The sequence below is a fragment of the Dermacentor albipictus genome, chromosome 2, assembly GCF_038994185.2.
Source record: "Dermacentor albipictus isolate Rhodes 1998 colony chromosome 2, USDA_Dalb.pri_finalv2, whole genome shotgun sequence".
Lineage (NCBI taxonomy): Eukaryota > Metazoa > Arthropoda > Arachnida > Ixodida > Ixodidae > Dermacentor > Dermacentor albipictus.
Genome location: NC_091822.1, coordinates 55,386,796 through 55,400,599, shown reverse-complemented (window position 1 = coordinate 55,400,599; position 13,804 = coordinate 55,386,796). Strand labels below are relative to the sequence as shown.

Below are 13,804 nucleotides of genomic sequence, written 5' to 3'. Positions count from 1 at the left end.
CAGAGAGGTCTGCCTGAGCTATAATTTGCTCTGGCCTGCTATTCTACACTGGGGGAATAACTAGTGGCAATAGTGGCAATAACTGAAGCAGTCACAGCACCACAGCACACACACACCAGCATCCTGATTCGCACAGACAGTCAAGAAGCATGCCGAGATTTCCTCACGGGAAACTTGCCCAACCCCATCCGCGAAACCCTGCTTCGATATACGACGAATAATCCAGCACGCCACATCACTATTCAATGGGTACCTAGCCACTGTAACATCGAGGGAAACGAAAATGCCCACGGTCTATTCCGCGCAAATATTCCGGGACCTCCTCTTCAGTGGACAGACGCAATCATTTCTATAGAGTTAAAAGAATAGCTTCAAATACGCGACGCCTAACATTAGAGGAAAGGCACGAACAAGAAACTACTCTCCCAGCTCCACCACACTCCTCAACACGCGAAGCCGCTGCCACTTGGCGCCAAGCCCAAACGCACTCCCTACCCACACAAAACACTCTGCACTACATAGCTGGAAAAGGATTCTTCAAGTGCGCATAGTGTGGCGGATATCACAGTGGCTGGCTGACCCAACACCACGTATTGTGGCCGCGTTAACGGAGCTCACCATGGCGCTTGGGCTTAGAGTACCATAAGAACCGGACCCAGCCCAATCAAGCAAGAGCCGACGCCACCAACGTCGCACCTTCGCCCCCGTTTCCGGCAGCCTCTCAGCACCACCCTAACGCCGAGTTGCCCCAGACAGGGGGCTGGAATGAAATAAATATTTCTCTCATTCTCATAGTATCGCATGGAGAGGCCACGGATCGGAATGAGTTTTTCTTTCTGCAAAGGTGCGTATCATCTCTGTGGAAGCAGATGCGGCAGTTGTTGCAGCAGTAATGAGCACGTAGATCTACGGCAGCGCTGCTCGCTCCGGCGGGCTCCACCGCAGCACACGCAGGAAGAATGTTGTCGCATGGGAAGCGCGGATTTAGCTCTTCTGAATGGTAAAGACTGACGTATCTTAACGTAAAACCTGCCAAAACAATCGGGATACATATTCGTTTTGTCATTGAGAGAACAAGCTATCAGGCGTTATTACCTCTGTCAGAACTTAATGCCGCAATGTCGGCCTTGACATTCATATGCCCACAACTACACTCGCTCTAGCGAGTCGTCGTGACACTCAGGTATGTTTACGGAGCTTTAATTCCACATGCATTAGTCAAAGCATCCATGCTGTTATTTATAAAGCCCTAAAGATGCATAAAAAAGGCGATAGACCTGCAATATGAAATTTGACGCAGTGGATTCCAAGTTATTTTGGCATGCGAGGCAACACAGAGGTATACAGGTCAGCACGTGCGCCGCATACTGAAAATGAGACTCAAACTATACCTCTCTGTTACAGCGCTACATGGAACAGGTTTAGACAACTTTCTGTCCGATTACTTGAGAGATATTGGCTTGCAATTGGTTGTCGAAACTCCATTTTATTTCAAGTTGACCCGAAAACACTGTTGACAGTTTCAGTAACATTTACACGCTTTCTTGAAGCAATAACACATAGATTGCGTCTAGGTGCAGCGTACACAGTGCTTTTTACGCAGAACAGGACTAGCCGAAAGTGCGGTGTGTTCTTGCTCGGAATGAGATATTGAACATGCCTTATTGTACTGCAGTATTCATGCGCACAATACTAATATATGACGAGATATATTATGAGCTCTGAACGATTGGTTACTCTCAATGGGGAAAATATAGGGGCCATACACCTCCGTTAAGCTAAAGAAGCGCGTAGTTAGTGCCTTGAAGAAATTTTTCCTTGAAGTAAAAACAACTTAAGTTAATAACTAGAGCGTAGTAATTATGCTCTTTCGTATAATAGTTTTATGAAGTACCCTTCACTTTTACTTCGTTACAACCTGAGGTGTAAGCTTACATACTGTTGTATGGTAGACTGCGTTCCCTAGACATACCAGTGGAAGTAAGTGTTCTATATTCCTAAATGACATTGCTGTAAAAATTCGGTGGTGTGACTTAGCATGCACCAATTTGAACTGTATCCGAACTCTGTGTTGGCCCTTTCGGACCTATAATAACTGGTTACGCTGATATTGTATTTCGTTTTTATTTTTCCTGTTTTATTTTGGCCTAAACGATTTGTCACGTACTGTCCGTATTTTTTTTCCTCATTTGCTTCTTTTAACTGGTCAATTATTTATAAATATTGTTTAACTAAAAAAAGAACAGTAGCGTGCATCACCCGTGGCGCAATACTCTCCTGCACACATACTTCATAAAAAAAAAACTTCCAATAAAAACTGCGGGACTTACGAACCTGCAAAAGTGTTAAAGGGATACGTTGGGCGGCACATTACCCATAGGCATTAATAATAGCTCAATACTTCAAGCTAGCTTACCCACGCCTATACAAAGGCATTGTGGAAAATTTGACCTGGCATTTCCGGAATTAACTAGGTATGCCTCAGAGGCTTATGCAGGCATGTAGTTGTTGGAATCAGTTCAAGTATACCTTCTGGATTTGTACACCAATGCCTCTAAATAATATTCTGGTTCTTCTTACCCAGGTTGCTGGGAGGTCCAGCTGTCCTGTGCGCCCTTAGCGCGTTCGTTCTCATGACACAGTATCGCATTTAGCTTCGACCTCTTCAACCTGTACATAAATCTAGCCCCGAGTTTAGGCCCTCTGTTCATCGTTTTGAACAACCGATTACCTGAACCGGCAACCAGATACTTGTACACTTTGCATTCCCTTGCATACAACCGTTACCTAATAGGAGATTGCTAATCCTCAATGACTAGGTTTTGTTCTTTCTGTAGCATCTAAGCAGCCAAGAAAAACTTGGCCGCTTAGATGCTTAGAAAAACTAGCAGCACGTTGAAAAAATTCCCATTCAAGCCATATGACTTCTAAGTGCATGCTATTGAAATGGGCCTGAGCTGCAGTTGAACCACTAAGCTATAATAAGTACACGCACAAACAACCACAGTTTCAAAACTTCCTAAAGGGTTCAACGAATCCGTAAAATTCAGTCTTCTACGACTCCAAACGGACGCGTCAGCTTGTTTCTTCCACCAATTTTTTAGAGAGCGGCTGTTCACCTGGGTATCTCATACACACGTGCATGGGGGCACACACACGTACAGGCCAACTAGCAGATTATTTCTCAGCGTCGCCGAGCAGTCGCGACGAATACCCGTAGAACCGTCAAGCCATTTCCTGCCTTCGGTCGTAACCTGCAACCACTCTCTCCTCAGCAGCTGCCACCGACTGTGCCGCTCACTGTCTGCGCTGGGAGTATTTCAGACGACGAACGCGTTCGACTTGGTCAGAATATTTTGCGCACCACAGCCAAGTCACGATGACTACAGTAGACGCGGCTTTGTACGGACGGCTCGCTCTGGTGACAGGAGGTGCGAGTGGTATCGGCAAAGCGGTCTGCCACTTACTTGCCGCCGATGGGGTCACCGTGGTGGTTGCTGACATACAGCTCGAGGCAGCAGAGAATGTTGCACGATCTCTTCCAGGTAGGTTAAATTTATACCTTTCCTTATGACACCTCCCCCGCCCCCCCCGATTAAGCTCGTGAAAAATTCGTAACTTCAGATTTTCCGGAGCAGAAGGTTGCAGAAAATTCAGCAGCAATTTTGATACTTTCGGATACCACATTTTTCACGTTAGTGGCGAAAGCTGTTTTGAAGGCAATTTTAGTAATAAATCGAACCTCCGTTTGTGTTTTCGGGTTAAGGTGGTCAAAAGTCCACACAATTGGCACACGTCGAATTATGTAGAATATTCTAGATGTGCACGCTGCTCAGTGCAGACACGTATTGTGATTAGCGGTGCTTCGATATAGCAGCTTTGCCTTAAATGTACTGTTTTTCTCCTAGAACAGTAGTGTGGGACTGGCACTAATATAGTCCAGCCAAATGAGTTACAGAAATCGCAGGGTGTTTTAGAACGATGATGTGCCTGTGGTGTGTAATTTTATCCACTACGCTTATTATTGTTCTAGCTGAAGATGTAATTGGTGCCAGTTTCAATATTTTCACAATCTGGTATAGTTATCCCTTTTCCTTATTTTTGCACAATTCTGCCACAACTCCTCTGTCTGAGGTAAGGAGTAGTTGAAGTAACTGAACGAAGAGCAATGAAAGTGAGCACATGTTGTATCCTTGAAATGCCTGCATGCCTCAGGTGCTCCGAATTGCACTAAGAACATGAATATGCAAGATTCGTTTGCTGTCTTCTCACAAGTGAGGATTAACCATTTCCAGCAGGACGTGGCTGCAGAAAATGTATTTTCTTCGAATCGGTAGGCGTCGCACTAGCATGCGTTCAGGGGCATTCCACTGCTCAGCGGTAAAAATAGCGCGTAGCAGTCCACGTGCCATCGTTCCTAAAGCACAATCTCTATTCTATTCGATCAAATATATTTAGAGGATTACGGTGACTGAGTGACCCGCAACCGGAACGCTAAATTATCTTTACTTTGCAACGGTATGTGTGAAGTGAGAAACATGAAGCAAATGACGAAATGTAAATAGGCTACACGCCTGCGCGTTAGCGGATCATTCTATCATAATCTTCGCCACTTGCTTGGCGTAAACAAGCATGACCGCGCTATAATTCTAGTAGCGGTGCGAGCGCGCTCTAACGAATCCGCAAGCCCTGTTTAACATATAAGACCTGCTCACACAGATAGGCGAGCTAGCACTTCCTTCCTCAAATCGTCGCGAATATCACTGGTATGCATTATGATTTAGATCAATACGCTACAGCTTTCTGCCCGCCTGCGTCAACGCATTTAGGCGGTCCTTCTTTCTGCAGAAAAAAAAAAACGGTTCTCGCACCTGCGGTACGCCTAACAAGGGCTAGGTTACTGCGCCAAACGCCATTCACACAACGAACGCCGACTACACGATAAAACCGCGAGCGAAAAGTGTGTTTTTAATTTAAGTTTCACCAGTGCGACACACGCCAGATCTACGGAGACTATGGGCAGCTGCGGCAAACTGCGAGGGCGAGCGAGGAGGGAAGGCGACATAAGACGAAGCGGAACGTCTCTGCCCCTTATAGAGGCAGCGACATTCCTCTTCGCCAAATCTGTACCAGAGCTCCCCATCTCCAAACACATGAACACACTAGGCGACCCCGTCAATACGAAAACTATATGAAAATCAGTATTCACCACTCACTCCGACAAGGAAACTGGCGAGTCACTTCTAATGTTTAAGTTCAGCGCACATTATGGGGTAATCATTGAAAACATAGGTAGGCTGACGTGTATGCCAAACTAGCCAGCGACTCGTTTCCAATATTGCTTATACGTTTGGGGCACCAATGAATATTGTTCGTGTTTGTTTTGCGCATTTACCAAGGGTTATATATGGGATATAATATATAGCACGAATATGAAGCTATATAATTTTTGCCACATCAGTTATTAGAAATTATTTTCGCCCTTCAGTTATGTTGATGTTTATTACTTCATTTTGTCGTATACTTTTTCATGTATTTTTTATGTTTTTTCATACACGCATATACATTGTATAAAAAACAGTTGCCCGCAGTCACAAAAGACACCACCTGCGCAAGAATGCAATATAATGCAGTTCGCAGAACTCAGAGCTTGGTGGAGGCCAAGCATGGGTGTGAAATAATCAGGTGGGGGTGTACTGACCGTCTTCGGGATATGACAGAAGTTGCAGTAAAACTAAGAACACAGGAAGCACTCTTCTGGCAGCTGTGACCCCTCGCATGCTCTATAATAACATATGATCCTCTCCCCTGTATTCCACTGCCTGTGTCTTTCCCATCTCACATTTTGTTAAGCCCCTCCCTTGTGGACTCTACTGAACGTGAGCGCATTTGTAGTCAGAGACTAAGCTTTATTTCTTTTTAATTGTGTGAATGTACGTGTGTTGGTGTTGTTGACGTCCTACGTGTTTCCTTCTCGTTTTCGTTTTTGTATGCAGCGTTCACCCTTACAGAAAAAATGCACCAATTGAGCACTGCATGCTCGTAATATCACTCTTGATGAATGCTGGAGCCGCCCGAAACATCAAAATTAAATGTTTGTTCGATCTTTTCTAGGTGCATCTGCACTTGTTTAACTTTATTGAACACCGGATCCCATGGACTACTTCCTTCACACACACACACACACACACACACACACACACACACACACACACACACACACACACACATATATATATATATATATATATATATATATATATATATATATATATATCCATACTCGTGATGCCCGCGGCAGAACGGATGTTCCACATCCGCCGCCGTGGTTTATGGGTGGAGGCGCTGGCTAACCCAACAAGGTTATCTCTGGCAGTAACACATAAATACCAAAGAAAGTGGATGGGAAAACGGGACCATCTGTAGCTTAATTAGGGTAGAGCATCGCGCGCGTAATGCGTTGAGGTTGGTTCGGATTCCACCTGCGGTCAGTTGTTTCGTCATCCAGTTTCATTTTCATTAACCTATCACTGCTTTAATTTAATCAGTAAGGACAATTTCCCCTCTGGTGCCATTGTTTGTTGGCTGCCTACGATATGATTAATAAAAATCGGGCCCCCTCGATTAACCCCCTTTCTTCTCGTTTATATATATATATATATATATATATATATATATATATATATATATATATATATATATATATATATATATATATATATATATATGAGTGCCTGTCATTGCAGCGTTGAATCACAGACTCCGGCATAAAAACAGGTCAACGGATAAACCACGTAGGAAAAATACCAGTATTTTACTGCCGATTCAGCCGGGTAGTGGCCTTCACTCAAACGGAAATCGGAGTTCGGAGGATACGCCAGTAACATCCTGTTATTCTTTTTCTACGTGCTTCTATTCTTTGTTGGCTTGTTCGCTCTCGGTTTCCCCTTCCTCTCGTTCATATATATATAAACGAGGGGAAAGGAAATCGAGAGGCCCCATTATGTGAACGAGAAGACAGGGGTTAATGGAGTGGCCCTATTTTTATTAATCATATCATAGGAAGCCAACAAACAGTGACACTAAGGACGACATTGGTGAAATTACTTCTACTTAGTAATTGAATTGAAGAAATTTTAAATTAATAGAGCTGAATGTTTATGAAAAAACAACGTGCTGCAGGTCGGGAGCAATCCGACGCCGTCACATTACACCTGCGATGCTCTACCGATTGAGCTACCACGGCGCTGTTGTCCCATCCACTTTCTTGGATATATATGTTCCTTCTTTACTACTAGAACTAGCCGTGGGAGTCTTAGCCAGCGCCACCACGCGCAAACCTGTCGTTGGCTGGCTCCTTTCGATATATATATATATATATATATATATATATATATATATATATATATATATATATATAACCGAGGGTCCCGAGTCGGGACCCTCGGTTAACCCCTTCTCTTCTCGTTTATTACATAACGAGCGTCTCGAATCCGGCAACATTGATGCCTTCAGGTAGCATGTGTGGGTTTATTGACCAGTTGCGTTCACCCAAAAAAGATCACGTTGTCGTGACGCCTGCGGCGAAGAAGGACGTTCCACGTCCGCCGCCAAGGTATGTGACTGATGGCGCTGGCTAACACTCCCAGGGTTCGACTAGGACACATAAATACCCAAGAAAGTGGATGGGGAAACAGCGCCGCGGTAACTCAATTGGTAGAGCATCGCACGCGAAATGCGAAGGTTGTGGGTTCGGTTCCCACCTGCGGCAAGTTGTTTTTTCATCCCCTTTAATTTCCAATACTTTCTTGTTTCGTCGTTTCATTTATTAAGCACAAGGAATTTCCCCTGTGTTGTCCTTGGTGTCAGTGTTTGTTGGCTGCTCTTGATATGACTAATAACAATCGGGACCCTTGGTTAACCTCTCTCTTCTCGTTTATATATATATATACATATATATATATATATATATATATATATATATATATATATATATATATATATATATATATATATATATATATATATATATATATATATATGCATGTGCGTGCGTGTGTGTGTGTGTGTTGTGTTCGTGCCTTCGTGAAAGGGCTTACTCTGGTGAACAGGGCTTAAGTTCTCGAATCTTCCTAATCACGACCATAAAGAGCGAACAAACAACGAAGCCAAAGAAAGGATTTGTGAAATCAGCTGCTGTGGTTGAATTCTAAATCTAGAAGTTATCTAGAACAACCTCCGGGTGGAACAATTAATTTTATGGTTTCACACCTACTTACCAACATTGAACAACATGCATGCATATTACGTATAACACAGCACCCATAATGCACAACAAAATGAATGAAAATTAGCTGGTAAGCTAAAGAAACCAAGGTGGCCCTTCACTGTTTAAATTGGTAAATTAGCCTTCGAAACACTTGTCAGTCCGCAGCTTGAGCATGTAGCTCCATTTGGTCACCCTACCGCCATAATCAAATTAACCATTTAGAATTTGTGCAGAATGGGTCCACTAGTCCTTTTTTTTCGAAAACATGGTTGTCACTCTAGCATAACGGACATAAAGCGTCTCCTTTGACTTGCATCTTTAAGTATGCGTGTGACATCACGCTTTTGCGCTTGAATCCCAAATAGTTTTACAGTGCCCGCACCCTACGACGTGACAGGGTGGAGTCATTTTCTCGAGAAACTGCATGCTTGATTGCAAACAGGAAACGCTTAGCTCTCCCTGTACTGCAGTGTACTCTTTCCTCCGTGCGCTAAGCAGATCATTCACTGTGCGCAGGTGACGCCAAGCACCAGGCCATGTACGTTGACGTGGGTGAACCGTTGTCCGTGGAGCAGCTCTTCAATGGCATCAGGAGTGCGTTCTCCGAGCCACTGAGCTTCGTCATCCACTGCGCCGGTATTCTCCGCACGGCGCCAATCTCCCAGTGCACGGATGAGCTTTTCGATGAAATTATCAAGATTGAACTTAAGGTGAGACATCCGTCGGTGAAGCTAATGCGAAGCATCTTGAGCCCGGAGTAAACGTCCTAGTTTCAAAATGATTCTTTGCAAATTTACAATTATGGCGAATAATGCCTTGCCGCGTCAAGCGATACGTAGCTATATGTCTTGCAGCCGTTGGCCACTTTGGTTAAGGGGCCGGAGGTGCAACAGGTTGCAACAGGGTGCAGGGCGTAGGAGCTAAAGCAGAGCCGCTCATCCTGATGAGTGAGCACGGAGACACACACATTTGCTCATCTTACACGTCGTGCCATGTGGTAACGAAATTAAATTAAGTTATGGGGTTTTACGTGCCAAAACCACTTTTTGATTATGAGGAACACCGTAGTGGAGGACTCCGGAAATGTTGACCACTTGGGGTTCTTTAACGTGGACCCAAATCCAAGTACAAGGGTGTTTTCGCATTTCGCCGCCCCCGAAATGCGGCCGCCGTGGCCGGGATTCGATCCCGCGACTTCGTGCTCAGCAGCCTAACACCATATCCACTGAGAAACCGCGGCGGGTATGTAGTAACGAGTTGCGCAATGCCGTCCGAGGCTGGATAGGCTGTAGAATGCTTGACATCACGTTGATTCTGGCTGTGTGTAGGATCTGCACCTCTATTTAGTTCATGCGCAAATGGGCTGGAAAATGATGCCTATTTTGAAGGCGAGTGAGGTGTTGTTTTATATTTCTTAAGACAGAAACCGGAAAAAGTGAATAGTGTGTTCCAGTGGTTCAACACGCCACAATGAGACGTGTTTTTTCTTTCTGATGTTGAGGAAAAAAGACAATAATTCAAGCAGTATTCCAAACAGTCAGTTCAAGGCTACTTAATTCACTATGTCGTGCCGTGTGGTAGCAAGTTGCGCATTCCCGTCCGAGGCTAGTTAGGCAGTACAATGTTTGTCATCACGTTCATTCCAGCTGTTTGTAGGATCTGCACCTTTGTTTAGTTCGTGCGCAAATGGGCTGGAAAATGGTGCCTGTTTTGAAGGCGACTGAGGTCTTGTTTTATATTTTTGAAGACAGAAATCGGCAAAAGTGGTTGGTGTGTTCCAGTGGTTCAACACGTCACAATGAGATGTGTTTGTCTTTCTGTTGTTGAGGAAAAAAGACAATGAGTCATGCAATATTCCAATCATTCAATACAAGAAAGAGAGACAAAAGGGAAGGAACGACTTAGCCAGTGTAAGTACCGGCTGGCTACCCTCTACTGGGGAAAGGGTTAAAGGGAACTAAAAAGTTACTCAAGTCACTTCAGGAGAAAATCCACACCGTCTGTCTTGGCGCAATTACTGACGCCAGGATAGTCGCCTGAGCATTGCGAAAACTGTAAATTACTGTTGACTTTAGGATATAGAGAAAAGATTTTCAAAGTTGCTTTTGGTGTTTTCAGGGAACCTTCCTGGTCAACCGGGCAGCTATTCATGATATGCTCCGTTCTGGGAAACCGCTTTCTGAATGGAGAGGAGCCATCGTGAACGTTTCCAGCCTTGCAGCCAAGTGCGGCTCTATGCCGTCGTGTGCGTACGCCGCTGCCAAGGCCGGCGTCGTGGCTCTAACGAAGTCCGCAGCGTCGGAAGTGGCGAAGCATGGCATCCGCTGCAACGTTGTAGTACCCGGATGGGTGGATACCCCGATGATGGCCGAAGCTGGCGAAAGCAACAGGACGAGAGTTATCTCGAGCACACCACTCAAGAGAACCGGCCAACCAATGGAGATAGCAGAGGCCATAAAGTTCTTGTGCTCGCCCACAACGAGCTCCTTCATCACGGGAACTGTGCTTGAAGTCACCGGGGGATTCAAGATGTGAATTATTTTTATTCGCTTTGGAACAGTGATAATCGAGAATATGTAGATATCCAATGCGGGTCTGCTAAATATCTCGTGTAAATCTTTCAGGCCTGAATTTTCTGGCACTTATCGAGTGGCTTGAGAACAAAGTGGATGTAAGCGTTAGTGTAACCTTGAATAAAAAGATAGGACCACGAGGTAATAATTTTTTCTATAGGTTGTTAACATATATCGTGATCACGGCTGAATGAATGCAGGTTTTCCCTTTGTGGTGGCAGTCTGATGTTCAAATTTGTAATAAAGATCAATGGAGGTGACATTCAATTCTTGCCGTCAATGGAGCGTCATGGGCACCTGCTTTGTAAAGGAGTTTGGGGCACTGCGACACCACGGGCCGAAGCGTATGAGGTAGTACCATGCCATACATGGCCGTGCCTTGTTTAGTCGCATCTAGGAAAAGGAGATTACATGTCTAGGTATCAAGACATCACTTCAGCACGAAATATATTTACATGAGAAGACATAATCGAAACCGACTGTGCGATATCTGCAGGGGGCAACTTCTTTAATAGAAAACGAACGGTAGTCTATTATATGAGCAACTTTTTTTCGAAATGAGCCAATTCCGCCTAAAAAGAACTTGAGAAAAACACAGAAGTGTTTTACTGGACTGAAATGATGGTACGCTCCAGTCTATTATGTATGTTTTGCATGTCAGCTAGCGTAAACTCAAAACAATCATTAAGGAAGAAATATGCAGGAAATTTGACCAATATCGGTACATAAACTTGTGAATTCGTTCCTTCCGAATTTAAAAACTGGACTTAATGCGGTTTGTCCGAAATTTGTAAGAAACAAGTTTTAAAAACGAGTTGATTTCACTATAAGGGCCAATAAAACATTGATACTTAAGGATACTGCAATGCTTTATTACCACTGGGAAGAAATCCCAAGTGATCAAAATTAGTATCAAGTAACCCACCACGGTGTGGGGCATAATTAGATGGTGATTTCGGCACGTAAGACACTAGAATTAAAGGTTAATAAGAATACTTGAAATATAATGAAGAAGCGCTTCTTTACCTTGAAAGCATAAGCCGGCTCTTTTGTATTCTCGCATAAGATTTTTTTTTCGTGAGCACGACTGAATGTAGTAATAAAATAATCAACACAACTTGCAACGAAACTACGTAGCTGGCTCGCTCACATTATTTTTAAAGCGCTCTTCTATCAGGTGGGTGTATCTGGATATCGTGAACTGCACACTAACAGTATTTGGCTCATATTTGAATAAGGTTACAGTCTGCGCACAGAGCTCGCTTGCGCTATTTGAGAAATTTTGTTTCGACCCCTTTTCTAGAAGAAAGTTGCCTAGTTTTCATTGTCATGGCAACTCTATGTGGCATAGTTATCGGGTTTTGGATTCGGGTCATTTGGAAAAAAAGTCTACACACACACACACACACACACACACACACACACACACACACACACACACACACACACACACACACACACACACACACACACACGCACACACACACACACACACACACACACACACACACACACACACACACACACACACTTATATATAGTTGAAGAAACGAAGGGGCACACTTACGAAAGGGTTAACGTGTTGGCCGAGCCATGGCCCGAACGCTATAACATTAAACATGCAATTTTCTTAAGCGTGCCCTTCGTTTCTTCAACTACCTATCTATGCACCGGACCTACAGAAGTCTTCCCTGAATTATATATATATATATATATATATATATATATATATATATATATATATATATATATATATATATATATATATATATATATATATATATATTGATGTATTCTATGCAGAAGACAATGCCGATGGGGCCATTAACGGACTCTGGCTACTGGGTGCCTCTATTCCGTTTGTTTTTGTTGTTCTTGAAGAACTTCACCCTGTCTTCTGTCCGCGTTGTACCGCGACACTTGTGGAGGTGCGGCGTACTGAGCTCGCCTGAGGCTCTGGAGTCCTTCTCAGAGTCGTTCATTTAGCCCGAACGCATTGTCACCAGTTACGACACCCTTGCATCGCTTTAGTCGTCGACTGCTAGGCCTTGCCTTGGAGTTCTCCCCCTTTCAACCGCCTTTCTCCGGGAGCTGCCCGCATCTCGCAATGGCCGAAACCAGCCCACCGCAAGCAGCCCAAAGCAGACGGTTTCCCAGTCCACAAAAGGTAACCGTTCTGCATCCGCTGGTTCCCGATCGCTATCTCGGGACATTCTTCGAAGGCATTCAAGACTGGCTGACAGCAGCAAAAGCTCTCCCACGTCCATTTCGCCCTTGACGACAGTGGTCATACTTGGCACGAGAACCGTGAAGCTAGCCTAACGACATGGAATGACTTTCGTCAGAAGGTCACGGATACTTTTGCAAGTGCCGACCGAAGCGACCGCGCCCAGCAGATGATGGAACTACGGGTGCAACAACCTAATGAGTCGGTCACGATGTTCGCCGAGGACATGGCCCACCTCTTTCGTAGAGCCAAACCGAACATGACCGAAGATGGAAGTTGCACGAGTCACCGTCGCTGACTTTATTAAAGAGGCTACGGCTGTTGAGCGGGCCCTTCACCAACGGTACAGGCAGTACGATCGACAATCAATGCCGCGAAAAAGACTGCCGAGTATCAATTTCATTTCGTGAATTGATCAGAGAGCTTGTCAGAGAGGAAGTGCAAAAGATTGTGACACCGACATTGTAGACCCATATCATCAATCGCCGAACTGGTGGGCGACGAAATCAGGCAGGCGTTCCCGGCAGCTGATCTGCAATATAACCAACGACCCATGACTTACGCCGCTGCTGTCCGATGTCCACTACCCGTCACAACCACACTTCCGTACGACAAGCCTCCGACAGCCGCTCCTTGGTCGCCGCCGCAAGAGGAGGCTTCGAGTTGCGCACCCGTTATGCCGCTGCAGTTACACTACCAGCCGTACATCGTGGCGCCTTGGACAACGCCGAAAAC

At 44.7% G+C, this 13,804-nt stretch overlaps 1 protein-coding gene across 1 annotated transcript; it reads left to right on the top strand.

The window, feature by feature from the left end:
- Positions 1-3,364: 3,364 nt before the first annotated feature.
- Positions 3,365-11,083, top strand: LOC135901862 ((3R)-3-hydroxyacyl-CoA dehydrogenase-like). Its single transcript, XM_065431695.1, has 3 exons — positions 3,365-3,545; positions 8,786-8,979; positions 10,388-11,083. The coding sequence occupies exons 1-3, from the start codon at positions 3,380-3,382 to the stop codon at positions 10,802-10,804; spliced, it is 777 nt and encodes a 258-aa protein (XP_065287767.1). The 5' UTR covers positions 3,365-3,379; the 3' UTR covers positions 10,805-11,083.
- Positions 11,084-13,804: the final 2,721 nt, after the last annotated feature.

What these genes read in the sequence shown, in the direction of transcription:
- LOC135901862 (XM_065431695.1), top strand. Translation starts at nt 3,380, where the DNA reads ATGACTACAGTAGACGCGGCTTTGTACGGACGGCTCGCTCTGGTGACA. An exon ending in TGTTGCACGATCTCTTCCAG is followed by an intron (nt 3,546 to 8,785) that starts GTAGGTTAAATT and finishes CACTGTGCGCAG; the next exon opens with GTGACGCCAAGCACCAGGCC. An exon ending in TTATCAAGATTGAACTTAAG is followed by an intron (nt 8,980 to 10,387) that starts GTGAGACATCCG and finishes TGGTGTTTTCAG; the next exon opens with GGAACCTTCCTGGTCAACCG.